The sequence below is a fragment of the Rhea americana genome, unplaced genomic scaffold, assembly GCF_003343005.1.
Source record: "Rhea americana isolate MKP2758 unplaced genomic scaffold, rheAme1 scaffold_138, whole genome shotgun sequence".
In the NCBI taxonomy this organism is placed as follows: Eukaryota; Metazoa; Chordata; class Aves; order Rheiformes; family Rheidae; genus Rhea; species Rhea americana.
Window position 1 is genome coordinate 2,251,876 of NW_028185461.1, and position 26,530 is coordinate 2,278,405.

Sequence of the window (26,530 nt, forward strand, 5' to 3'; positions counted from 1 at the left end):
GTGCCGTCGCTGATGGGATCCGCGGGGGGAGGGAAGGGGTCCGCTGGCCGAGGCGCAGAGCGCCCGCAGAGGCCCCGGCTGTCGGGCCCATCCCGCGCGCCTGGGGAGCGCGGAGCCTGGCGCGGCGCTTGGCGGAGAGCAAGAGGGGAGCGGTGACCGCAGCGGCCTCAGGCCGCGCTGAAAGCGGAGCTTGGAAAAACCGGCTGCCTGGTGCAGCGTGAGGTACGCCCGAGAGCCGGCGCTTGCGGGGAGGGCCCTTTGCGGCTTCGCTACTGAAGAAAAGTAACTTGCAAAGCGTCTCAATAGGTGCTTTGCATTTAAAACTGGTGATATAATACTTATTTTTCTGGCTGATTTGCATTTTTCAATTATGAGTGAGACTGCTAATCACACTGGCAGACAAGTACACAGTACTAAGCCCTGGACAACTGAAAATCTTCAGAATTGTGTTCTGGGCTGGGGTGGGCTTTTTTTCTCTCTCCTCCCGCTTTGTGAGAGAGGGGGAGGCAATTCTGAGAGCGGTTGCACATGTCTGTCTTTTGCACTATAAATATAGCACTAGTCTTGTGAATAAGTGTCATTTTGTGGAAGAGGCATAGAGGGTCATCATTTTGTAACGCCCTTTTGTCTTGCCAAATAATGCTCTTGCCTAAGGCCGTCTTGCAAATCGTGTCACTGCAGATGATTGTAGTTCGTTTACCTGTTGCTGACAAACCACGGTAACCTTAAAGTTGTGCATAAGCATGAATTATTCTGTGATTCTGCTCTAGCATCTCTAATGGTGTTTTGTCAGCAGTAAATCAAACTGTTAACGAAGTGGGCTTTTTGCTAGCTCTGCTCAAGCTATTCCTTTGACTTAAAACCAGTGTGATTGATGGCTTCCTTCAGCAACTCTGTTTGCACTTGTTTGCCTCCTTTGTTCACCGCAGAGATGACGAACAGATTTGCAAGAATATGTTTCATTTGAAATCTTCAAGTGTCTGTAATGAAACTGTAGTACTTGATATCAGCCCTGGTTGTAAAGGGAACTGTGTAAGAACATAGAATTTTCTTCTCCTGCAAAACTGCCTTAAGAACCTCGTTTTAGTATGTAAAGCTTGCTGTTTATTGCAAAGAGTTCCTCAACTTCCATGGCAGAAAACATAAATTCAGTGCTTTTGTTGAAGTGTTGCATCCAAAGTACATTAAGGAATTAGTTTCTTGGGAATCTGTACATTCTCTGATTTGAGGAGCTTACTTCTGTAGTTACTAAAGTCCTATCCCAAGTAGCCTCATGAACCAACAGCAAAAACCTTGAACAAAAAAAAAGGCATGTTTGGTTTCTGTTCTCACTCCCTTGGAGCTTTTACTGGTTAGGAGTGGTGAATTTTGGACTGTAGTTAGTAGGTTACTTTAATATGGATTTGGCCCTTTTCAAAGTGTTCAAGATAAGGTAATTGCTTAGTTTCTTGAAGAAGAGTAGAAGAGGAAAAGCTCATTTCTTCCATGTTTCTACTACCAGAAATAGAAATATAAGTCACTTGAGTGCTGAAGCTTAGTAGTGTGGGTGCCTGCTGGTATTGTCACAATAACCTAATTTCTCAGTAATTTAAGGGTAGCCAGTCCCATGATGATATGGCCATGGGAGGAATGACCTAATAGGTCTTTTCCAGTCTTAATTTCCATGACTGACAAGTGATAAAGCTAGCATCTGCAGTTTTTCTGGAATGTACTTCCCTTATTTTTGTTTCAGTAATATATTTTTATGCTGGGTACCCTTGCTGCTTCTGTAAAATTAATGGCCCGTATTGCAAAATGTTCTCAATTGTTTTAAAACAGAATACTCTGATTTTAAGTTCTCAATTTCAAATTGATGTGCTCCTGATTTCAGGCGCTCTTCTGATGCTTTCAGAGAGACTTAAAAACAGAAGGTGCTTTACTGAAATGAATAGGCAAAACATAATGATAAATTATCATGCTAGAACACAGATGTGTAAATCAATAAGAAGTTTCTCTTTTGTCATTGCTGTACTCTGTAGCTGGTTTGAGAAATCAGATGTAGATGTGTTTTGGTGTTGAGGCACTTTGCTTATCCACTTGATCACATTTAATGGGCAGAAATGCTTAGATATGCCCCCCCCCCCCCCCCAAGATCATAGTGTTTCTAGGACTCTGTGCTCCTTCGTGCGGCTTTAGACAAAATTTGCTGCTGCAAGATAGCTGAGCATGTGAGGAACTGCTCTAGCTGTAGTAACTGCTTTGGACATCACTGTTGCCATTTCCAGATCTTTAGGCGCTAAAGCCTGAAAATTTCCTTCATGTCAAACATGGCCCCTTCAGTTTGTGGCATACTGTAGGGTAGGCATTAGTTTAATCTCCCCCTCAGCTCTCTTTTCCGTCTCTTTTCCGTCTCTTTTCCGTCTCTTTTCCGTCTCTTTTCCGTCTCTTTTCCGTCTCTTTTCCGTCTCTTTTCCGTCTCTTTTCCGTCTCTTTCAAAACAAAATCGCTTTGGCTTCACCATGGCTGTGTTGACAAATAGTATTATTTTTTTAGTGTACGAACAAGCATAACTGCAGTTAGACAGGGTAATAATTGTTTGTGAATTTGGTTGTAATCTAGTATTTGAATGGAAAATTTTAAAAGATACTTGAGTTCTCTTCCTTTTCAATAGCTTTTTGACGATGTGTCTGTCGTATCATGAGATGAGATGTGAGCTTGTAATGTCTGAATACTGTTGAAGGAGGCATATTGGTTCCTGTATAGTAATATCCATATTCTTTTATGACAACCCATTTCCAGCTCTACTTTAGAGCTTACAAGTCTTGCTTCTACAGATGAACTGGGAAAACCATGGTGATTCCACTGGTAAAGGCTGGGATCAGTCTCTTGCAAAAGAGTGCACTCCGAAACTCTTTCCATAACTGAGGATTGAAAGGGTGGCAGTAATCTTTCTGTGCGTTTTTCTTCTCATTCAGCTCGGGACTTGCCACACTAAGAGCTTGGTGTCGCTGTTAACAGCAATGGACTGTAATGGGGAATGTCACCATTACTCTCATTTCCTCAGTTTTGGTTTATTGTCTACACTTATAACTATTAGATTTTTTTTTCCCCAAGAAATGTAAAACAGTCCACATCTTAGCCATGTTAGCCCTGTAGCAAAGCTCTAGTGGTGCTCCAGAAAATGTCCGCGTTCGAGTGTGTTACGGAAGCGCTCTGTTTAGATTTGTCATGAGCTGCTGGTATTAACACAAGTAAAATTTTATAGCACCTTTCTAGTATAGAACAGTTTTAGTATCCCTTTCTCTCTTCTGGAAGTGTGTTACTCTGTTGTAAAACTGGCACTTGAAAAATAATTTATATGCTCGTAATTTGCTACAAAGTATTGGAGGAGGAGGAGTTGTGCCTGTAAAAAAAATATATATATGTATGCATGTATGTGTTTTGTGTGTGTGCAACCCCCTACCCCTCCCTGGCTTCAGGCATGCTGTTTGGATTAACTGTTGTGCCCACGAGTCTGCTGTTAATGTGTTAGAGGTTTACTTTGCTTCCTGTTAACATTGAAGGGTGTGGGCATAGGTCTTGCAGTAAATTTCCCTTTGTGTGTATGTAAGATGAGTGAACAGGAACCTTAAGGATACTTCCAGATATACACCCATGCTGGCAAGATATACACCCATGTTGGCAGGATACTGTAGGGTAAAGCAGAGCATGATGAGGCGCAATGAGCGATTAAGTGGTCCTACTTCAAAAGACGCTTTCTTGAAGAATTGAAAAAGAATCTCAAATTGGCCATTCCCCCCCCCCTTCTTCCCCTTTGAAATTGTGGAGTTTTTAATAATCCAAATCAATACCATCTAGTTTATTACATGTTTTTTGCTACTGTATCAGAATACTGATTCCACAGTGCGCAACAGCTTTCCTATATAACAGCTACTGTTGTGATGAGCGAGGAGAAAGATGTCACCAATCCTATTATTTCTTTTGACATCTTAAATTGCATCAAGGTACAAGCAGTGAAAGAGAAGTGTTGAATGTTGTTCAGTTCCTCTTTAGTGACTGTATACTTTTTTTTTTTTTTTTTTTTTTTTTTTTTAATGTGCTTTTATTAAACTGGTAGGATGCAAACAGCACAGAAATGCTTAGCTACCAGTTCTCAGGGACTCACCTACATCTATCTTTCTTGGTGTTACAAATTTAAACACAAATAGGTGTCAAACCCTTCTGGTTTGAGCCTTCTTGCCAGGTTGTAGGAACAATCGTAGCTCTGAGCGAACGATTTGAACACTTTGTGTCAGGAGCGAAGTCCTTCGCTCCACCACCCCATGATATTTGCATATCTAGTTTGGGGAAAGGATGCATTTAAACACAACTCCTCAGATTTTATTTGAGATTTGTAAATGGTTGCAGTCACTGCGATGAGTAAGAATAACAGCAGACTCATTTGAATAACTTTGTGTTCCCATGGCTCAGAGAACTTAGACTGGAGTTTTGGTCGATTGCATATAAATTGTGTAGCAACTTATGTTCTGTTGTAGGTCTCTAGCAACAGCAGCTGCTTCTGACTTGTAATTGCTCTCACTTCAAACTGGCATTTCTTTATGTTAGTAGCTGTATTCAGTAATTAGTGAACTTTGCTTCATAAAGATTGTGGGACTACACAAGCTGAAATGTAGGCTTCCTTCTCGCTAATACTGGGTGACACAGAGTACAGGTGGAGTGGGAATCATTCTCCCTTCCTTCCACTGTTTCCTCACCTGTCTGAAAAGGATACTAGTATCTTTCAACTCAAGAGGTGAGCATAGAGGACAACTTCCCCAAGCAGTTCTCACTAGGAAACACTAACAAAACCCGCAAGTGTTCTTCAGATTAAATTTAACAGTGGAGTTGGTAAGTAATGCTTTCTTAACACTCTTAGCTCTTGACTGCCTCTTAAAATTACTATTATATATATGAATATATATATATGTATTTACATATGTGTGTGTGTGTTTATGTATGTCTTTTACTGCAGGTTGCTTTGCATGTGGAATGGAAAATGGATTCAGAGTTTATAATGCAGATCCACTCAAAGAAAAAGAGAAACAAGGTAAAATGTTTTTTTATTATGCTAATTCTGCGTTGGACGCTCAGTCTCCGCTTCTTTTTTCCGTAAGATTGTTGCTTAAAAAAAAAAAAGCTTTCCAGTTATGGAAGTTTATACTGGTTCTAAAAGGAGTATCATTTATGTTAATGCCCTCATTAGGTGTTAAGATGCTATTAATTTGCATAAAGGTGGCAGATTATGAAGATGTTGCACCCTTTTGTGGAGGCTAAATTGCCTTAGCTGTTGCTACAGAAATGTTTATAGTCCTGAATAAGAGAGAGAGCTGTCTGGTTATTCACAGATGAGAGAGAAGTTACTTGCTGCAGCAATGTGATCTGCCATCAAGAGAAGTTGTACTATGCTTGTGCTTGCTATCTGGAGGAGCTTGTACAATTTCTGCTGCCTTCCCGGAGATCTGAACAAATGTTTCTTGCAGTTGCTCGGTGTGTTGCTTGCAAGAGCACCTTGAGTTCAGACCTCTTACGGTCTAAACTACATATCCTTTATGATACGCTTACAGAATTTGGAAGGTTCTTATGGTTGTAAACGTATGACCATTTCTTAAGAGAAATGGTTAGTTGAGAGTAACCTTAACAGTTAACATAGGTGGGGTGGGTTGTTTTTCTTTCTTTTCTTTTTTTTTTTCTTTCTTTTTTTTCCCCCTTTTTAAATGGGACAGCAAGCAGAACCAAGTCAAAATAAAGGAAAATGAAATCTAGTCATGTGGCTCTAATCTTAAATATAGGAGGAAGGCTGCCATGCTAAACAAGTTTCCCAGCATCCCAGCACTTTCAGCCTGTCTTTAGCAATATAACCTGTGGTGATGAACTAGAAAGGAGACTTGAAAGAGGCAAAAGCTATTTAAAGTAGCAACTCCTGTGAAACCAGGTGTGCTTTCACTTTCTAGTGCTATAAAAGATTTGAGACACCTTTCAGGTGGTCAGTTTGACAGATCATTTTCTGCTCTTAATAGTAAGTCTTTGTGTGAGGAACAAGTCTTGGAGCTGTAATCGGTGATAGTCTGCTAAAAGGATTAGAGTCCTGTTGAAGTTCTTGTCAGACCTCTTCCTTACAGCATCTCTGGACATGTTTCCAGGGCTCTAGAATGCTATAAGAGTGAATAATGAAGAGTTTTTTGTGAGTCAGACTATGCAGGGTGTGTAAATATACACAGAAGACAAAATTTCTTTGTGCACTTGAATCTACCTGTCAGCTTAGCAGAGATGGTCAGATGGATCTTGTCTATTTGTTTGACTTCTGCAATGTGGTATTGAACCAAGTCTTAATCGTTATACCCTGGCTTGTATCTCCTGTACCCAAGATTCTCCTGAGGTCTCCCATCCAAGCATCTCCAGAGCCAGAACTGCTAAAATAATGAGTAAGGTGTTCATTCTAATGTAGATTCACAATATTCAGAACATGTGTGTTCTTCAAGTGTCTCAGGTTATCCCTCTTACATATCTTGTGCCTTTTTATCTATACCTCTTCATAATGATTTTTTTATAAAAAAAAAAAAAAAAGAAAAGAAAAAGACTTGAGAATGTGGGCAAGTTGGTTCTGTTTTTTTTGCAAGGCAGAGGGAGTATTTGCATCTCTGGAATACTTAAGATGATTGTAAAATCTAAATTAGAATTAAAAGCTGACAAAATTATTTAAGACTTAAGTAGTGTTTGATTTAATTGCACGTGAGTAGCCATTGTTAAATCCTCCGGCTGGAGTCCTAGCTAAAAACTGCAAACACATGTGCTTTCTGTACTAGGTTGATATCTATGATGATACAGATGAGACACCATCATACTCTATTTTAAGTATGCTTAAATGTGTAGCTTTAAAGAGTTCTTACCTCTACAATCTTCCTCTTAACTTTTTTTTTTCTCTTTTGAGTGAGAGAATTTCTTGTAAGCAATGAGGAAAAAAGTTGGGGAAGATCTGATGGAGAAAGGGATAGTGGCCAAATACAATTGTTTGGGAACGTAATGCAGCAGTCAAAAGTGGTGTTGAAGAAACCACAAGGACTTGTATGAAATCCAAGGCTCTACTCCTCCAATATGAGTGTCTTTCCAGTCCTTTCTCTTCAGCATTATATGGTCAGGTCCAAACATCAGTTCCTCATCCAGGAAGTTTGTAGTGCTTGTTAATGTGTAACTAAGTCTCTCTTCCTCTTATCCTTGATGCATATGTCTAAATCTTTCTGTTGCTGTACTTCTCCCCACCTCCTCAGATGTTTTTGCTATTCTTTCCCATCCCTATTCCTGGCAGTAGATCTCTTTTGTTTCCTTATAAAATTTCTTTGAAATAATTTACTAGTTTCCCTTGTCTTTCTTGCTGGAACCTGCCAGTGTGTGGAGGTATTGAACAATTTCTTGAAGGAGAGATTGTCTTTTACCCAGATCATGTACCTTGAAGGCCACAGTTGTTGCCTGTCATCCTCCCACTTCAGTTCCCTCTCCTGAGTGGAATGCCAAGCTTCCCTCGAAGTTATATAAACAAAAACAGAACGCCCAGCCAGATGTCACCAAGTAGAATTATTTTATTGCAAAATCTTCTGATCAATACTTTGTCCTTCCATTTGCACCATAGCCTAGCATCTTATCTTACTCCCTCTGCAGCTGAAATTCTTCAGCCAAACAGAACACAACAGAAGAAACACAACCCTTTGCCTTGCACTGTAATTGAGAAATTTTCTGCACCAGCTGGTCTGTTCACTACATCCCCTGCATCATGTAAAGCTCGAGTGGAGGTTCTCTGGAGCTGGACCATATCTCTTTTTCTAGCAGCTGTGGGTATTCTCCAGAGAATAGAAGTAGAGATTCTGTTACACCTATGTGCATTTTGCATTCTTTTGTCAAATACACTAAATCCACACAGACAAATCCCCTCGCAAAGAAAAGAAAAAGGGTCATGACTGATGAATAACATTGGTGTTTTTCCAATTGCACGGCATTGTGTGTGAGGGGAGTCAGTTGGGGAAAGAATTTGAATTAACCTGTTAGTCTTTAAAATGTATCTATAAAACCACTGTGTAATAGAAATGAACAAGCTTCTGTGATGATATTGACTGGCTTCTTTGCATGCAATATGTCTTTAAAATCTTGCTGTGTTTTTTTTTCTACATATTTTCATTTGTGTATAAGTAAGGCCTGTCCCAACTTTGCCACAACTGCAGCAGTTATCCCCATTGTTATGAAGAACAAAGCAACTTTTGAGAATCATGATCTTTTTAAAAAAAAAAAAAAAAAAGAAAGAAAACTTTAGTCGTGTGATGTTGGTGCAACAAAGATTTCCATGGTCTGTTCCTCCAGCTCTTAAGAGTCAGTGTCAGTGAGAAAGAGTCAGCCAGTGTAGAAAAGGGGTCTTTCTTCACTCTTCTTCTGAGAGAGGTCCTGGACATACTTAAACTTTTTTTGTTAACACTTGAATAAAAAATCAAAGGCATCTTAACTGTTTGTGGCACTTTTAAATAAAACACATTTGTCTTCCAGAATTTCTAGAAGGTGGTGTTGGCCATGTCGAAATGTTGTTTCGTTGCAACTACTTAGCACTAGTAGGTGGAGGAAAAAAGCCGAAGTACCCACCCAACAAAGGTACAGTCTTGAGTCTCAAGGAAGAGCTCTTGTAAGTGTGTGTCTTACTGTTCTTTGTCAAACTGCCAAAAGAACTTCCAAAGCAAATGCCTTGAGCTGGGGCCTGGTACTGGGCCTGGTGTTCTGAAGTTGGATGGAAGGATGTTGCAGCAAGTCTAAGTAAATGTGGGGAAACAAGTAACATTACTTCCATCACATTATTAACAGGCAGTTATCTGCAATGACCAGTCTCAGAGACTCAAAACCATCCCCAGTGAAATCTGTACTTTTCACAGTCAGCTTTGCAAAGAGACTTGGCAACTTGAGGGAGAATAAAACGTCCCTGGTGGGCAGGCTTTTCAGGAAAATTGATTACTCTTTTTTTTGGCTGCTGCTTTATTTCTTCAATAGCCAGCCCTTAGAGCAACAGAAAAAGCTGATTGTCCTTATAAATGTATATTTTTATATAAAATCATAATTTCTGTTTAGAGTTTACCAGCTTCTGCGTGAAAGAGTTGTAGCAGGAAATAATGGATTGATTAAATAGTAGCTAAATACCTTCTGGTTAGTAGAATATCAGTCTGTAATCATTTAGGTATTGGATGCACCTCTTAATTAGTCTACCGAGAAACTAGAAATTGTTATAATGGAGATACTGTAGATTTGTCTTGATGATATAATGCAAACTCTGTCCTGTTCTAGTAATGATCTGGGATGACCTGAAAAAGAAGACTGTCATTGAGATAGAATTTTCTACAGAAGTCAAAGCAGTTAAACTGCGAAGAGATAGGTAGGTACAACAAACTTGTTCCAAACACGTGACTTTGTTTGCTGCGTGCACTGTTCTTATGCCCTTTCAGCTATTTGCCGAAAGAAAAAGACTCTATTTGAACACTTAGATTTAATTGCTGATGTTCTTTATCTAAAACAGGCTTTTGTGGTAAGTGTTAAGTGTGAACAGATCACAATTCGAGTATGCTGGTATCTAAAACCTTGATGAAAAGCCTGTAAGACTTTTTATGACTGTCTAATAAGGAGAAATGCTCTCATGTGGCTATTGCAGACAGTGTTCTTCTGTGTATGGAGTGCTTTTCAGGCTCATAGTTACCTGTTTTTTTTTTTTTTTTGCAAAGCTGGAAGCCTGTAGAGCAAAAAAGAAAAAAGGCCAGAAAATCTGTTTAAAGCCTTTGCAGAGCTGAGTTAAGACATATATCTCTGTTTTACCTCACTGCTGACTGCAAAGTTATAGGAACTTCTCTTTGTGTATTTCAGAATTGTTGTAGTTCTGGACTCAATGATTAAAGTTTTCACATTCACACACAATCCCCACCAGCTGCATGTCTTTGAAACCTGCTACAACCCTAAAGGTTAGTTGTATGGGTGGTGGTGGTGGGGAGGCATTGAAACACTTTTATTTTCCTCTTTTCATGCTATTTATGTTCAGATTGCTGAATCTGTTTTGTTTAGTAAGGCATAGAATACATGCATGTAATTTACAGAAGGTGTATGGCTCTTATAGAAATTAAAAAGCCTGTAAACCTAGTGTATTTTGTGTTGCAAGCTTAATTATCAAGGCAAACCCTTTTAAAGTGCATCATTCCTCCCTTTTTCTATTCTGATAGTATTGTTCATAGAACTGTTCTCTACCAGGACAAAAAGAGCCTAATTAGCAAACGGGTGTTGTTTTTTTAAAATAGCAAGGTATGGTTTTTGTCTTTTGTTGAAACAAGCATAACCTGAAATATCAAAGATAACTAAAGATAGCATATCCTGAGCAAAGGTGAGCATTAGTACCACAGGCTGAATACTATGCAGTTCAGTGATGCCAGCAATATCCAGGTGGGCATGGGAGAGGTAGCATTTGGCTTTGATCTGAGGAAACAGTTGATTGTAATAGGTTTGCTTGTTGAAAGAGAGGGGAACTTTCTGGCAGAAGATCCTTGAGAATGGAGAGATAAGCATAATCCCAGGTCAGCTGCACTCTTAAGACAAGTTGTGTAAATGAAGGTCTAAAACTAGAGGTGACTGTGTGAGTATCTGCATCCAGGCACATCTGAGGCCTTGTTACCAAGAAGATCTGGGTCTCAGAGTATGTGGCTACAAGGGAAAGTTGAGGGAGTTGGGCTTGCTTAGAAGAGACTTGAAGGGCTATCTGTTAGCTGGCAGCCTACAGCTGCTTGAAGGACAGTTTCAAAAATGACGGAGCCAAAGTCTTTTTGGTAGTACCAGACAGTATGACAAGGTGCCTTGACCATGCATGGTATCTTGAGAGGATCAGCTTGGACATCAGGAAGATGGATTTTTTTTTTTTTCCACGAGGAGGTTCATGCAGCACTGGACCTGGAATTGCCATCTTTGGAGGTTTTCAAGACTGTTAAACCATGGCTGCTGAGATGCATTGCTGGCAGCAGTCCCTGTTTGAGCGCGAGGTTGGACTGAATAACCAGCCTTCCAACCACCACTCATGTGACTGTGAAAAGCCCCCAGAAACTAAAACAAAATCTAACCCGTTACATGCTTAACACGTCAAATCCAGATGAGCTTTCACTTGCTCCAAATACATGATTTAGACTATAGTAGAGGTGTACCTTTCAGGGAAGAAGAGGGGAAACAAACCTGGAACTGCTGGCCACACTATCTGCAGTACAACCTAGCTGCAGGATAGCAGCCAGGTGCTACAGCAGAGTTGAAATTTGTCAGTTCTTTCTTGTGACAATCACACTTTGTTCAGCAAGCTGAGGACAGGGGTTGCAGGAATCTACTCAGCATGAGCAGAATGCTTGGGAGAGATGTGGTGATTCACATTAAATAGTTTGAAAAAGATGAGAAGAAAAAAGTTTAGAGAAGAAAGAAACAAAATGCAAGTGCCACAAGAACCATGTTCAAACATGAACCAAGTTTTACAAACTTGGGAAACCAAGATGTCACTCACTGTAAACTCTTTACCCTTCTGGAGCAGCTGAGGAACTTTTTTATTATTTTTATTTATCTTTTTATTTATGGATGGTTTGCACTTTGGGATACTGCAACAGCTCTTAAAATTAATTTTGATTAACATGTATTCTTATTTGTTTTGAAATTATTGAAAGATATTTTAGAATTTCATGCTTGAGAATTCTTTTAGTTTATGGAAACTAACTACACAGTTGTCCTTATTCTCATCTTATTTATTTACTTATTTATTTTAGGTCTCTGTGTCCTTTGTCCAAATAGTAATAATTCTCTCCTTGCATTTCCTGGAACACATACTGGGCATGTGCAGATAGTGGATCTGGCTAATACAGAAAAGCCTCCTGTAGACATACCAGCTCATGAAGGCGTCTTGAGCTGCATAGCTTTAAACCTGCAGGGAACAAGAATTGCAACAGCATCAGAAAAAGTAAGTATAATATCCTCGTACCTCTGGTTTACTATGTATTCTACTGTAACAGATACTTTTAAAATAGGCAGCCACATCCCTTTTGTAGGGATAGCACAGAACTAATTAACTGGAAAACTTGTTGAAATACGCATGCTGTCTGTCTTCATCTTTACTGCTTCTTTGGGCTACCCAAACAGCAATCCATATGCAGTACCTGAGGAGGCAGGGCAGGGTGTATGTTTTAGCTGGTTTTAGCTGTGACTCTTCAGGGATGCGTGAATGACATCTGGCCTAAGGATTCACGTATCTCATTTAGCTGACTTGCTGCCTCGTGGTTTGTTCCCATCTTGAATCAAGAACTGGGTTTATTCACTACAAGTAGCAATTCTTAATTGCCTCTTATTATAGTCTTTCAGTAAATACCATTTAGTGAATTAAGCAGATACCTATGCTCTATTCTTTCACCTTTATTACAGTTTATGCTTAAACTAACTTTAAAATCACTAGTTTAAAATCTCTAAATTCTTAAAATTTCTGAAATGTTTAAATTCCTCCAAAAAGGTCTGTCATACTAGGGGACATGAGTTTTGCTCTGCCTCTAATTTCTGTTACAAACTGGGGAGGAGTGTGTACGTGTGTACTGTTTCCACTTTTCCCATATGTACATCGCAGGTAACTGCAGAGAGTGTAAGAAATTAAATAATTCTTGGACTATTTACCAAACTTCTCTCAAATCTGCTGAGATTAAAAACTAACTCCAATATATCATGTTTTTAGGACTATGCTTGTCAGGTAAGAAGTTTTGGGATGGTGTTCACAGATGCAAACACAGCTGTCCAAACAGTCTTCTCTTTCCTAATATAATGCTCGATTTCTTCTTAAGGGGACCCTCATAAGAATATTTGATACTTCATCAGGGCATTTAATCCAGGAGCTACGAAGAGGATCACAGGCAGCCAATATATACTGGTATGTTTAATTGCTTGTCATCCTATGGATTTAGTATTGTTGTGCTTAATGGCCTTATTAAACACCTAAGTGTCCTCTTCAAAAAGCAAAGGAGGGTTAGGCTGCTACAGGCTCAAAGCAGAACTCTGCACAGTCAGAGTTCTTAGGATCACACTGGGTGCAGGGATGCTGCTGCTTCAGCGGTGGGAAGGGCAAAAGCAGTAGCTGACAGCTGTACGGAACCAGGCCCAGGTGATATAGGGGCTGGGACAAAATGCCAGTTTGGAGAGATCTATTTTCTCTCTTCATAGGCTAAGCTTTAGATGGGTAGATACTTGGACTTCAGCCTGAAATACGGGAAGGCAACAATGCAATTCTCTCCACACTGCCCAGAGAAACTAGGGTAAGTGCTTGGGGCAAGAAGATTGTGAAAGTGGAGCTTTATTTTAACACACTGCTGCTCTACATGATAGATCCAAAGGCAGAAGTATGACTAATCCACTGCTTGTAGCAGACTTCCAGGAGTGGGGAAACTTGCATTCTTCTTATTTAGCACCATGCTCTGGGTAGGAGCATAGTGCATTTTTATCTAATACTTGTCAGGACCTCTGAGCAGAAATCATACCTTTTCCTTCTGCAGAAATGGTAGGATGGGGACACAAATAGCAAACAGTGTTTGTCCCAGGAGAGCCTGTTGCTTGTTTTTTAGGGCCCTTCTGTTCTGAATGTGCACACTCACCCTTGAAGGAGCAGAGGGTGTTAATCCCTGTGAACAAACACTGAATTGGAGGTGCTCTATCTCAGCTGGGCAGGAGATGAGCTATCAACACCTTACTTGCCAAGGTGGCAGCTGTTTGAGGCAGTTGCAGAAGTAGAATTGTAAGCTGTACGGGGAATCTGCTGTGTTTCAGCAGAAATACTACAACTGTCCGTATTCTCTACAGCATTAACTTCAATCAGGATGCTTCCCTAATCTGTGTATCCAGTGACCACGGCACAGTACATATTTTTGCTGCAGAAGACCCCAAAAGAAATAAACAATCAAGGTAGGGTTTTGGCTGTTCTGAAGCCTGTATGGAGAAGATACTGTTGATTGATTACACACACAGAGTGTTAGTCTTGTCACTCACTGGCTCTTTATGCAATAGCAGCAACTAATACCTAGGCTACCTGAACTGATAAAAGCAATCATCTGCTATGTTGCTTGAATGTAGTGCAGATTTAAGACTGTTTAGCAACTGTCAAGTTTCTGTTGAACTTTCTGGAGTTACAGGATTTTTCCAGCAGAAGGTTAGTGATCTCCACCCTGATGCCTGAGGTCTGTGCTGTTAGCATGCACATACTTGTGGCCAATTTGCATACAGCAATCTACTAAAAAATTGAGCCTTTTTGTAGTCCCTTAAAAATGCAAGAAATTAGAAAGACAGTTCTGTGATTTCCCTCCCCTAAAATTATGGTTATTATTGATGCTTAGCTCAAGAAAATAAAAAGCTACTCAATATTAGTAGTTAGTGCGAGGCCTGTGACTTGTTCAAACATGCCAACAGTTCTAAATTAACTTTAGTCAGTATCTTACTGAGCTGTTACACATTTCTTTTTTTTCCTTTCAGTTTGGCCTCTGCCAGCTTTCTCCCCAAATACTTCAGTTCCAAATGGAGCTTTTCCAAATTTCAGGTTCCCTCAGGCTCTCCGTGCATTTGTGCCTTTGGAACAGAGCCAAATGCTGTAATAGGTAAGTCGTAGAGGCTTTCCCACGTTCTGTCTGGAAAAGCAGGTTTTGAGCTATGCTTGCTTTGAGCTGGAGGGAATGCTCAAGTAAGACAAGGTCGCATACCTGTGTCAGCCATGAATACAAGCTATCGCTGCTGAACAGTGTGGGGGAGTAAGCATAAGCCATACAGAGGCGGGAGGAACGCAAGGCAGCCTGCCTGTAGCGCTAGCCTGTCTAATTGCTGCCTGTCTGTGCTAACTAGCAGACAATGCAGGATGACTGCTTTTTATCTTGGACACTCCTAGTTCTTCCAGAACACCTCCGTGTATGTTTTATTGGCTGGAGGTCAGTTGAAGTTGTAGCTGAAGTAACAGAGAGAGAACAATGCCTCTTAAACAGCTGAACTTAAAAGGATTTTGTTTTTGTTTCAGCAATATGTGCAGATGGCAGCTACTACAAGTTCTTATTCAACCAAAAAGGGGAATGCTCGAGGGATGTCTATGCTCAGTTTCTAGAAATGACTGATGACAAGCTTTGACTGAGTTGAGGGAGTGCATGGGTCACAGTACTGCCTTGGCTATTCTGCATCTTTGGAAGGACAGTGTATGAATGTCCAATACTGATCAAGAAGTTTAGCAGACCTCACTGAGAAGCCTGGCCCAACATGATCAGAACAAGCTCTGAAGTAGCGGACTACATATGTTTATTCTCATTTCTGCAAGCATTCACCATTAAAATCTCTTTGGGTTACTGCCATCAACTCAAGTTTTCAAGACATGGCTTTTAAGAAGCTTGTGCCTATTGGGTTTCTCTTAATTGAAACTGTGAAATGAGTTAGGTTAAACATGAGTGCCTGCCACACTGAAAGATCTGCAGGGGGCTGTACATAGGTCAGGACTAGCCTTAGAAAAGGGATATGAAAACAGAAGATTTTAGGCATTGCTTCACTTCCACTCAGCTGCTGAGACAGGGAGGAACATACAAAGTGTAGTCATCTAAATCCAACTGCCTGGCCAGAAACAGGAGTACTGCTTTCCTCCCCCCTCTTCCCCCCCCCCCCCAAACACATCCTCGTGTAACAGAGGAGACGAGGTGACAAGCATACAGCCATAGAAAACTAGTGTGAGCCCTGCTTGTCTTCTGATCTGCTGTGCAGGGTTCAGTGGTGGCAGTCCTGGGTCTGCAGCCTTGCTGCTTGTATGCACACACTGATGCTGGTTAAGCTGAACGATGAGGTGAAGTTGAATGATCAGCACTAATTGTCAATGGTGCCAAACTGTATATAATAGATGAAGGCACATTTAGGCACTTATGGCCCTAACTAACCACTACTCAGTGTATGAAGTAAGCACACAGGATACTTTTGGAAAATAAGACTTCTGTATTGGGGGAAAAAAAAAAGGGGTGATCCCTTCTGTAATGAAACAGCCTTTTCAGGTTTAAAAGCCACCCTCGGTACTGGTGTGACAGCTGTAGTGACTGCTTCAAAAAATTGCTGTGCTTCAACTGGAAGACTTGACTGGCCACTTACCCAGCCAGCACAGTACATGAACCAAGTGGCATGAAATACACTCTTCTGCAATGACTTTAAATTTGCAAACTTTTTTTTTTTTTCTTTGAAATGTTGCATTCAAAGTAGTGTTGGTCTAGGAGCAGTTAGGTTAGACTAAACTGACTGACTTGTGAACTTCTTTTCTGAAAATGGTTTTATGGCAATTATTAGTATTTGCTGCTGGAATAAGGCACAAGATACTAAACTAGAAACTGAAATAGCCACAAGCTCTCCATTAATAGCACTAAATACCTGGGGGGGGGGGTGTTCATGCTCTTCTGAAACTTAATTTCACAGATGCTTCAAATCTGACATCCCAGTTAGCTCTAAGATGGTTTAGCTGCAAATTCTCTAAATTTGTCAAGTTTCTTTTAGTGTCACATAACATACTAAGGACTAACTTCTACGCAGATTTTGATGTCAAGTTTGCATGTTGCTTTTATGTGTACTTAATCACAGAAATTGTTTTGCACACTTATTTGTAATATGTTATTTCTTTTAAATAAAAGTGACTAATTTTGCTGTATTCACTTACTTAAGCAGTAGCTTATAGACAGGATCACAAACAAAATTCCTATTTCTGACGGTTTTTAGAAATAGCTATGGCCCTGTGTAAATAGTGGTAGCTGCTGAAAGTAGGAAGCTGATTCCTGCTGACAGGGGCATGTTAAGATAGGACATGAAGTGAACAAATTACTGCTTGGAATATACACTCTATTAGCACCAAAAAGGACAATTTCAGCCAGTCAGCTATGCATATTGAATTTGTCCTGATACTACTATCTCGCTGTAGTTCAACGCTGTTTACTACACCATTTACAACAGCAGCTGTGCAGTTTTTGGAACAGTTGTATTCGTAGGAAAACTGCAGTCTCACAGTAGAAGCATGTATGCAGGAAGGTGTTACAAACGAGTTCCTGAGGACAATTTGTAATTCTTTGCTGCAAGAAAGTCTGGTACAGAACTGCAAACTGTTTATGATCCAAGTCAGCTGCACTCACTTTAAATACCAAAGCACCTGCTTTAACTACAACATCAAACCTTTTGCACATTGCTTTGAAGGTTTTGTATTTCTTAATCTGCTGCAGCACCAGCCTCATCTGCTTCCACTAAAGCTACCATGTAGTTTATCAGAGAGTTTGAACGTTTTTCTTACTTGAGAAAAGCTATTCTGAATTTGCAAAGCGGCCCCTGAACACCTGTTCTAGTGTGATGATAAGCATGAGAGTAGCACTAATCACACCCCCAAATATTTGTTATACTAAGGCATTGCCACATCCTTAACACATACCTAAATATAGTTATCTCAAATTTCTTCTTGTTGTACTAGTTGCAAGTCATTATCTTTAAGTATGTAAGCTATTTTACAGGAAACAGGTTGAAATTTAGTTGAAAGAATGAGTCTTCCCACCTGCTGTAGGCTCCAAGCTGCTCTGCCAGTACTTCTTCAAGATCCTTTGCTGTACTACCGCATCATGCAGGTAATGTTAACCAAAATTTATATTAAGTAGGCTAATGGATAAACATACCTCTACAACCAAATGTAACAGTACTTTAATTAGTCGCTTTTGAGAAAAATACACAGTACTTTAAGCAGTAGTAGTTAATCAATTTAGCCACAATGTTGATTTATGATACTACATGCTTGAAGTTTCCAGTCACACTATGAAGCCTGGAACTAAGGTGGGCAACAGTAATAGTCACCCACTTTTTCAGCTGTATCCAACACACACTTGTCCTCAGCAGGCAGTTAAAGAATCACTTTCTTCCAGGAGGAGGGATTACTTACTTACTTACTTAACAGCAGGCAAGTCTTAAAAACTGCCTTTCAAACTGAACCATGCTCTGTATGAAACCAGAGGAAGATGGAGCAAAGCAGGCTCTTAGAAGTCTATGTTACAGGCCAGGAGAGGATTAAGTAGATCTTAAAATGTGAAGTTGTTAGCTTAAGATGAGTATTATAGAGCAGAGGTGCCACAGCACTAATTCCTTTAAGGACAGGTGTCTTAGCTAGGAGCACTCAGCCTGGGGAGATTGGCAGTTAAGAGACCCCCTGACTCAAAGCAGGGCATGTCAGGGGTGCAGACTGCAACCGTGTGAAAGTTAAAGTTTGCATTTTAAATCTAAAGTTATGACTGTTTATGAAGTCGCAGAAGTACATTTTCACCAGCTATTCATTTTTAAACCTAGGGATTAACAGCTCTCTCTTGGTAATAACCAAACACTTCCTTTCTCCCTACATTGTTCTCTCTTTGCATAATACCTGGGCCACTGTTTAAAATCCTGAAAGTAAAAGACTAGCCAGTGTAACAAATTCAATTGTAATTCCAGGTATTTGCCAGCAGGCAGCAAGAGTCACAGACTAGAGTATCTCTTTCAAAACCTTTAGGTATTCACACTGAAGTAGAAAATAGAAGACTAATTAGTAAAGTTAGAGAATGCTGGACAGAAGACTAGTTTATTTGTGTGTGTGTGCGCGTGTGTGTGTGCGCGCGTGTGTGTGCGCGCGTGTGTGTGTGTATTTTTATATATATAAATCCAGAAGAACGTTGGTGGTCACAGCTGACCTGCATACAAAGGCTGTGGAATAAAGCATGTTGCTATAGAATTGGGTGGGTTTTAGAAAGAGCCTCGTCACAGAATCACACACTCATCAATCTACTACTTTCTTATGAAGCCGTTCCAACGCTCCAGCCTTACTGTGATTTTCTTCCCCTCCCTCCCAAAGCTTCTATTTGTTTTAGAACACCAGTGATTCTGTTCATTCTCATTTATGAGAGATCCTACAGAATTTCACACAATAGCCCCTTTCTTTTTTGTCCAAGGAATAGGTTAGGCTCTTTCAGCTTCAAGTAGTCTGGCCCTTTACAATAGTTCGTGGCCTTCCTTTGACTTCTCCCCAAAACTTTCTTAAAAGTATTGACATGAAAACCAGCCACAGCATCCTAGTAGGTTTTTCTAGTGCTTTACACAAAAGCATTTCCGCAGTTCTGAGGAGAGGAAAAAATAAACTTCAACTCATGTTTAAAGGGGGGATCAGAGACCAATAGTCAAAAAAAAAAAAAAAAAAAAAAAAAAAATCTGTAAGTATCAACACATTTAAGGGATACAGCTAAACAAATCTAGCAAAAGCTTTAGTAAATGAAGACCTCATCATTAAGTACTATAAAGTGCCCAGGTTCTAATTAAGAATGCTAAACTACTATAGTCAGGACAAGTGTATAGAAAAGGGTCATTCAGGTTAGCAGAGAGAAAAACTCAACTCAGTGTAAGTGCTATATATACGCAGAATCACAACTCAACATGTATTAATGATTAACCACCAGTCAAAATTAAGCTTTTGAGGAAATTAAGTAAAGCTATGAAACAAATCTGATTAGAGATCCTTAAGTTCTGCTTTCTGATTCAAAGTAATTATAAAACCCAACAGTTAAAAAAAAAATCTGCACTGTTACCACCATTAAAAGCAGAATCTTCCCAGTTTAGCCTCCTGCACAGTAATCTCTACTGCCAAAGTGCTTTTGCAGGTATCTTTGGGATTCACATGACATAGGTATTCTACCTAAATCAGTAAAATCAAAAATTGCATAGTGAAGAGCTGCTGTCATTATGGCAAATGGGCTGCAACAAGCTGTGCAGAGGCTCAGAACTGAGGCAACTCCCCCTATCAGAAAGGACGAGTCTTCTCCGCTCCATCCGCGGCGCTCTCACCGCGTCAGGAGCGGCAAGCTGATGCTGARGGCCAGGATCCTGCGCTGCCTCCTTCCTCAGACAGGAATTTATCCCAGTGGTGACCCAGGCACTGCCACGTGGAGCTGCGTTAGAAACGCAGCTCGCGCAAGGACAGGGAGAGTCACCTCGTGCAAGGGCAGAGCACACAGGAGGTGATAAACCTGCTATTACTAGAAGCAAATGCATGATGAGATCTTCTGTCATTAGACTCCCAAGTCTTTTACATACATAAAAAAAAAAAAAACAAACAAACAAAACCCCCCAGCAGCTGAAGCAGTGAAAGTCAGACGAACTTCCCGAGTCTCTTAAATATATATTTAAAAAAAAAAAGAAGCAACAAAAATTAAGAAAAGTAGCTGGGGTAGATTTTAGGATGAGGCCCCTAAATCCTGATTAGAACAGTTTGTGTTGTTTGCTTACATCCAAAGTCAAAGATTACACAAAAGCTGACTTTAACAGAAATAGCAAAGTCAGTCTGGAAGGAGCATGTAAGGAATACCAGGCATCACAGGACACAAAAGGCAAYTGGTCACCTTTTATCAGTCCTAAAGAGAGGTCAAATCTCTGTGTATGACTCACTGGATGAAACTGTATGTTTGTGAAAGATTGTGTTGGCTGGCCAAAAGGATCAGAACTTAAAACCAATCCACAAAGGTTATGGGCATCACTTTGGAAACAGCAGCGTGACAGAGATCTCTGTCAGCCTTTGCTGCTCTGCAGTGATCATCCCTGGGTTAATAGTGGGAAGCATGTAAATATATAAACAAACTAAAGAAGGGTTTATTCGAACAGCCCAGCAACATGCAGGAGAGGGGAGCGGGAAGGCCTGTGCCGCGTTAGTCAGAAAGACCAGCGACAATCACGCTGGAGCGTTCTTCAGTACCTAAGCACAGGTTATTTTTAGGTAAGAACGTAAGCGCTCTCTTCTCATATTCCACAGCTCTTTCCGATACGTCTCAATGAAGGTGCATTCTTGTGCCAAATTCCACAGGCACCAAAAGGTGCAAAACGGCCCGTTACAGAATCAATGCCTGGACCAGATCCTCTCCTCCTGCGCCCGGGGGATGCACCTTGCCTGCCCTTCCCCAGCAGCCACGTCACTTGAGTTGTTTGGGTCTGGTATCGGCTCCTTTGGCACCGTCAACATAAATTGAATTAAAATCACCCCCCAAAATACATAAGTATTTCAAAGACACTTGTTGAGTAATTTCAACTTAGTTAATTTGCTGAATAAAATTTAATTTTATTTAAAAAAATCTTATACACTATTATTCACCTAGCCCTAGTTGTGAACAGATTCTCACTTCTGAAAATAAACCACATTCTAGTCAACTCATTCAACACCAAATTAAATTACTAGTACTGGATTTTGTTTCTTAAAAAAAAAAAAAAAAAAAAAAAAAAGTATGTTAAAACATTATTTTTTAATTTTTAAAACCTCTAAAGAAAATCTTGCAGTTTTACAGAAATGTTTTCTTCCAGGTTATGATTTTTTAAATGCCTGTTATAAATTCAGCTTGTGTAGAGTTTTTTTCATAATTTTTTAATATGTATTATCTGCAGAGACATTGTAACAGCTCCATTTTGTGGCTTAACACAAAACGTAATACAGATTTCTTGTATTTGGTCTTTAGGTAAATAGTTCCCGAAAGCTGCCTGAATAAACCACTCCAAACTGTTCAGTCCATCATGAAAAATACAGTTTTTCCTTTTGTAGTGAAAAAGGAAATATAAATAATGCATCATTATTACAGAAAATGACAAAAATCAGAATTCAAAATTAAGCCAACTATCTAKGTTTCACTCACCTTACTGCATGAAGAAATAAGACGTTATGTGAATTAAAGACTGAACAGCAGCCTTGTGTTTAATTTTGAAATGTAAAGTGGAATCTATTACCACATTGAAAGTGAGAAATTACCAATACATTTTAAAATGTTCAACTGCAGAACACACACTTAAAAAAAAATTTTTTATTATAATAATAATGGTAGCCACTGTTAGAAAACCACAACAGCTACTCTCAATGGAGACCCCAAAAGGTCTGTGTATGACACCAAAAGTGTTACGGAGAAACTGGTCAGATTAATTTCTACTGATGGGTGCTTAAGCTTAAAAATATCGAATATATCTCTGACAAGATAATTTTACTCTCTTTTTAAAAGGACTTGTGATAAAGAATTTTATCTTTTCTAAATGAAGAACAGTCTGTTATCTTAAACATACACAATATTAAGCGAGACTCTTGTTTTACTTTAGACTGGAAAAATATGCCAGGGACAGTCAAAGTCAACACAAAGTAACAAACAGCGAAAGGTAGCAGAAAGAGAAACAGATAAGTGCAGCTCTGGTCAAATTCATAGCAGTTCTTTACGTCAGTTAACGGCTCATTTACATTGTAATTTCTAATCAGTTACATGCAAGCCCGAAGAAGCAATTGATCACTACACGTGGTAATAAAATTTGATTAAATTTATCAGGCAACTGCTAAAATATGAAAATTTGCAGATGTAATAAAGTAGCTTTATCTGAACTTTAACAGGACAGACAAAAGTAAATCATTCCATTGGTTAAAAAAAACCCTACATTCAGTTTTTTTACCAAACAAAATTTCACATGAAAAGTATTGTGTGATTCCAAAGTTTCCGGAGTAGAAATGGAGTGATTTGAAATGTCAAAGACCCCATTATTTTGCAAAGAAATGAAAATACACCTCAAAAATTTCTAATTCCACATGTGAACAACAAAATACTGCATATCTACCAACAACTGCATCGGGTAGGTCATTATATGAAAGGCTAGCTGCCAAGATGTAGGAAATGGCTCCTTGCCTCTGTTCCCTTTAAGGAATATACAATCGTTTGAAACCAGTTCACACTAAGCGCTTATCATGCTGCCGTTACACTGAGATACTCAGTCCTTAAAATAATCTGATAAAAGATTTTTTTAAAGCTGCAGCCCTCCCCAACACTGTATTTCTCAGTGTACACAGTTCAGTAGGGGGCAGGGAGGAGCGGGGGTCACAGCCTCTGGAACAAGATGGTTTGCAGTTTGACTTTAAATTACCAAGTTTTAAGGCCACCTGTGTTGGTTTTTTGTTGTTGTTTTTTTTTTGTTTGTTTGTTTTTTCAGTGCTGAAAGTTGAAGTCTGATCACAGGGCCCCTTTCCCCACTGCGTGAGAACATGTTCCAACATTTTAGGTGTTATATTTAAGTGTCTCCTTTTGGCACCACGGAGTTTTTTTTTAATTAAAAAAAAAAGAAAGAAAAACAAAACTCCTCTAAGGTTCTAGTTCTGGCTGCTTTTATCACTCACTGCCACAGACGGGGTGTCCACGTTAACAGCTATGACTATGCTTTCTCCATCTTCTGTTTTGATGCGTTTGAGTTCCTGCTGTTCTGACTGGTCTCCGTTCTGGCGCTTTGTTGGAAGAGATGCCGATGCAGATGCATGGGTTGCTAACATATGCAAAGGACTTGCAGCAGCTGTAAAAAGAGGAGAAAAAAAAAAATTCAGCACCCGAATCCCTGTCAGAACACGATAGCGAAGGCAAACTTGCACTGCTATTAAAATGCTGAATTGCTTGCTTTGTACTGCCGTAGGGTAGCAGCAATCCCAACTGAGGTTCAGATCCAATTCTCTAATCTTTGTACAAACCTGGAAGACCTTGTACCCAAATCACTCAACATTCACACAGATAGGGACAAAGATAGGAAAGGAAAAATATCTCCATTTTGTCAATGGGGAGCTGAGACAGAAAAAGATTAAATGACTACAATCTACACAGTAATTTCTAACAGAATTAGGAAGTGCGCTCATAGTCCCCTTTAAGTAATATCTGGTCGTGTGTGTGGATTCCTGTTAGATGCATTATTTGGCCTGGCAGGAAGGCACCAAGTCATGCTATACATCCCTGGCCATACATTATTAAATAAAAGCTATGCAGTTCACACAGCCATGAGACGAAGACAACTCAAGCATCCATTTCTCTTACAGAGATGATGCATGTAGAGCAACAATGTAAGGAAAAGCAGTGTTTTAACTAGAACTGTTAAGAAACAGCCTATTTAATCTGCTTCAAATGCAAAACTGAACTACGTTAGACCAACAGAAGTGTACTGAGCTCACACACACGCTCTATCAGATTTCAGTCTAACCCYACAGAAGAGGTAAGGTAAGGCAGCAGTCAACACTAAGGGGGAGTACAGTCCTTTCTGCCTCCTGAGACGTCCAAAGGCTCTTCCTCTCTCTGTGGTAGTCTGTTTCTCAGTACTGGCACTAGCTTTAATAAATAGACTATCCACCTTTTTGCAAGTAATGGGAAATATGTATTTGTTGCATTTCATGAAGTTTTAGCTGAACAAGAAACCCACTGCTCTCTTACATACAAGCTGCCTTTTCAGCATCGCAGTTTTGCCAAGACAATCGTAGCATCCCTGCTAGTGCAGCTTAAACACGAGATGCCCAAGGAAGTCTGATTTGCTAAACCTGTTGAATTTCTTCTTGGTAGGCTACAGGAGAGAATGCCTGGAACACCACCACTGTGTGTAACCAAACTCTCTTGTACCCAATATTTACTAACAGGACAAACACATCCCAAAATGTTTAGCCAATACAGAAAGCTGCACTGCAGCTGTAAACTAATTTGCTCTTCTATTTCTAAACAGTCATTCCCCTATTAGAAAGGGAATAGTCATGGAAAAATTTACTTCTGAATAAAATAAGCTACTGCAGGTTTATTGTTGTTTAAATAAAAACATGCTAAAAGAACAAGTAATACTGAGTGCAGGGTCCCACAAGGGACCACCATCTACTTGTTGCTGCTTTGTTTCTACATTACATTTCTATATTAGTTATCCTTACACAAAGCAGTATATTCTATGGATCAACCTTTCATCCTCAAACACTGCTGCAGTATGCACTGCGGGGTCTGGTCAGCAGAGCAAGCCTTGCTGGCTGCCATGCAGAAGTGCTAGAGCAAGTAACAGAAGAAACAATGATGTTTGAAATCTACACTGAAAGCCAGAATAAAGCATATCTGCTTATATAATTTTATTCTGCAATACGAGACTTGAATTTTCTCTGGGTTTCACTGTTTTCCAGTAGACTGACAGATAACAAAAATCCCTGGCAAACTGTGTTGCTGAGGGTCAGCCCTGAAAGCACCTTCCAGCTACCAGCAGAAAATGTTACAAGAGCAGGAGCTTGGATCTCTCAAGCTTTCAGACAGCACAAAGCTGCTTTCCCCAAACACAGTTATATGCACATGTACAAAATGTGCATGCATGTAAACACCAATGTGTGTGCGCGTGAGCACAGATTTATACAAACACACTTACAAATTGGTGCATTTTTGTAGGCCTAGTTCCCACTTTAGATGTTTCGCTTAAGAATTACCTGCTTTCTTGCTGCTTTAGGAATTACTGCAGCACAGAGACCAAGAATGGGAATGCACGCAGGATGCAAACATCTCACAAGATATTTAAGCCCAGGAACCTCAGCGTGAAACCCCCCACGACTGCAAGTGCCCCAGCACACACTCTGGGATAGTCAGAAGCACTAGAATTGTATTTCTCCACACAGAGTCCGATTTCTTAAAAAAGCCTAACAGCTGTTAGGCTTTCCTAATGAGGGAAACACATCGATGTCCATCCAGTTTTTTGAGTCAACAACAAAGAAAAATAATGCATTTTTTTAACAAAGAAAAATAATGCATGGTTTACTTTTAAAATATAATTTTTGGTGTATTTCACATGATTCAGTTCCCAATTCACACATCACCTTCTGACAAGGAAAGCACTTATGAAATCTGATGCCAACTGATTTTGCTTTACTGAAGCTGGAAATGAAGTGGAAGCAGAACAATGACCTGTAAGTACCAAACTTCAGTAGGAAAAAACAATGTTATAGATGGAAAAACAGCAAAAAGGAAACAAAGCAACATCATTTGCTCCATCAGTAAGACTTTAAAGCAGAAATATACCTAATAAATTGACTTAATAGCCTAAAACTATGCCCACAAGCCTCTTTTATGAGGAAGAAAGTTACTGCAGTATCAGATAACATTACCTCAAAGTGAAACTGTTGAAACAAATTATATTCACCTGCAAACCAGAACTAAGTGCATCTGTGCAAGTTGTGCTGGAGTCTGTACTGCTACCCACTCAGACTGCCGAGTCTCAGGAGGGAAAGACGGTGTTCAGACAGACAAGAACCATCTCAAAATCTCACAGAACGCCCATCACTTTTAGCATCTTGCTTTGCTACAGTTTCAGTAAAAACAGTGGAAATAAAACAGCAGCCCCAATAGCCAGCCCACAAGCCAAGTTCCGTCTTGCTTTCCTTTTGGCCAGTTCTTGACCAAATCATCTGGGGAGCAGTTGCCATTTTAACTGCGCTGTTTCACAACTAATTCTTTTAAAACTTGTTTTTATTCTGGGTTTACTGAGAAGGGAGGATGGGTTGTCATCACTAAGTGCATACCTAAAATGACCCCAAAGAGAATAAACAACTGTTCGGGTAATCCACAATGAAAACAAATATAAGTTCTTACCAAGAGGGAGGAAATGAGCTCTTATAAGGTTGTGATTTTTTTTTTTT

At 39.8% G+C, this 26,530-nt stretch overlaps 2 protein-coding genes across 3 annotated transcripts in view; one reads left to right on the top strand and one right to left on the bottom strand.

Annotated features, from left to right (window-relative positions):
- Positions 1-16,033, top strand: part of WDR45B (WD repeat domain 45B) — a 16,441-nt gene extending 408 nt beyond the window's left edge. The window contains exons 2-10 of the mRNA XM_085298323.1: positions 4,991-5,065; positions 8,545-8,646; positions 9,328-9,415; positions 9,898-9,992; positions 11,814-12,004; positions 12,870-12,955; positions 13,879-13,980; positions 14,545-14,666; positions 15,077-16,033. Of these exons, the coding sequence (XP_085154449.1) occupies positions 4,991-5,065; positions 8,545-8,646; positions 9,328-9,415; positions 9,898-9,992; positions 11,814-12,004; positions 12,870-12,955; positions 13,879-13,980; positions 14,545-14,666; positions 15,077-15,183 (968 nt within the window). The 3' untranslated portion in view covers positions 15,184-16,033. The remainder of the gene's footprint in view (positions 1-4,990; positions 5,066-8,544; positions 8,647-9,327; positions 9,416-9,897; positions 9,993-11,813; positions 12,005-12,869; positions 12,956-13,878; positions 13,981-14,544; positions 14,667-15,076) is intronic.
- Positions 16,034-21,887: 5,854 nt separating this feature from the next.
- FOXK2 (forkhead box K2) overlaps positions 21,888-26,530 on the bottom strand; it is a 46,646-nt gene continuing 42,003 nt past the window's right edge. For both annotated transcript variants that reach the window (XM_085298322.1, XM_085298321.1), the window contains exon 9: positions 21,888-23,415. In XM_085298322.1, the coding sequence (XP_085154448.1) occupies positions 23,219-23,415 (197 nt within the window). In that variant the 3' untranslated portion in view covers positions 21,888-23,218. The remainder of the gene's footprint in view (positions 23,416-26,530) is intronic.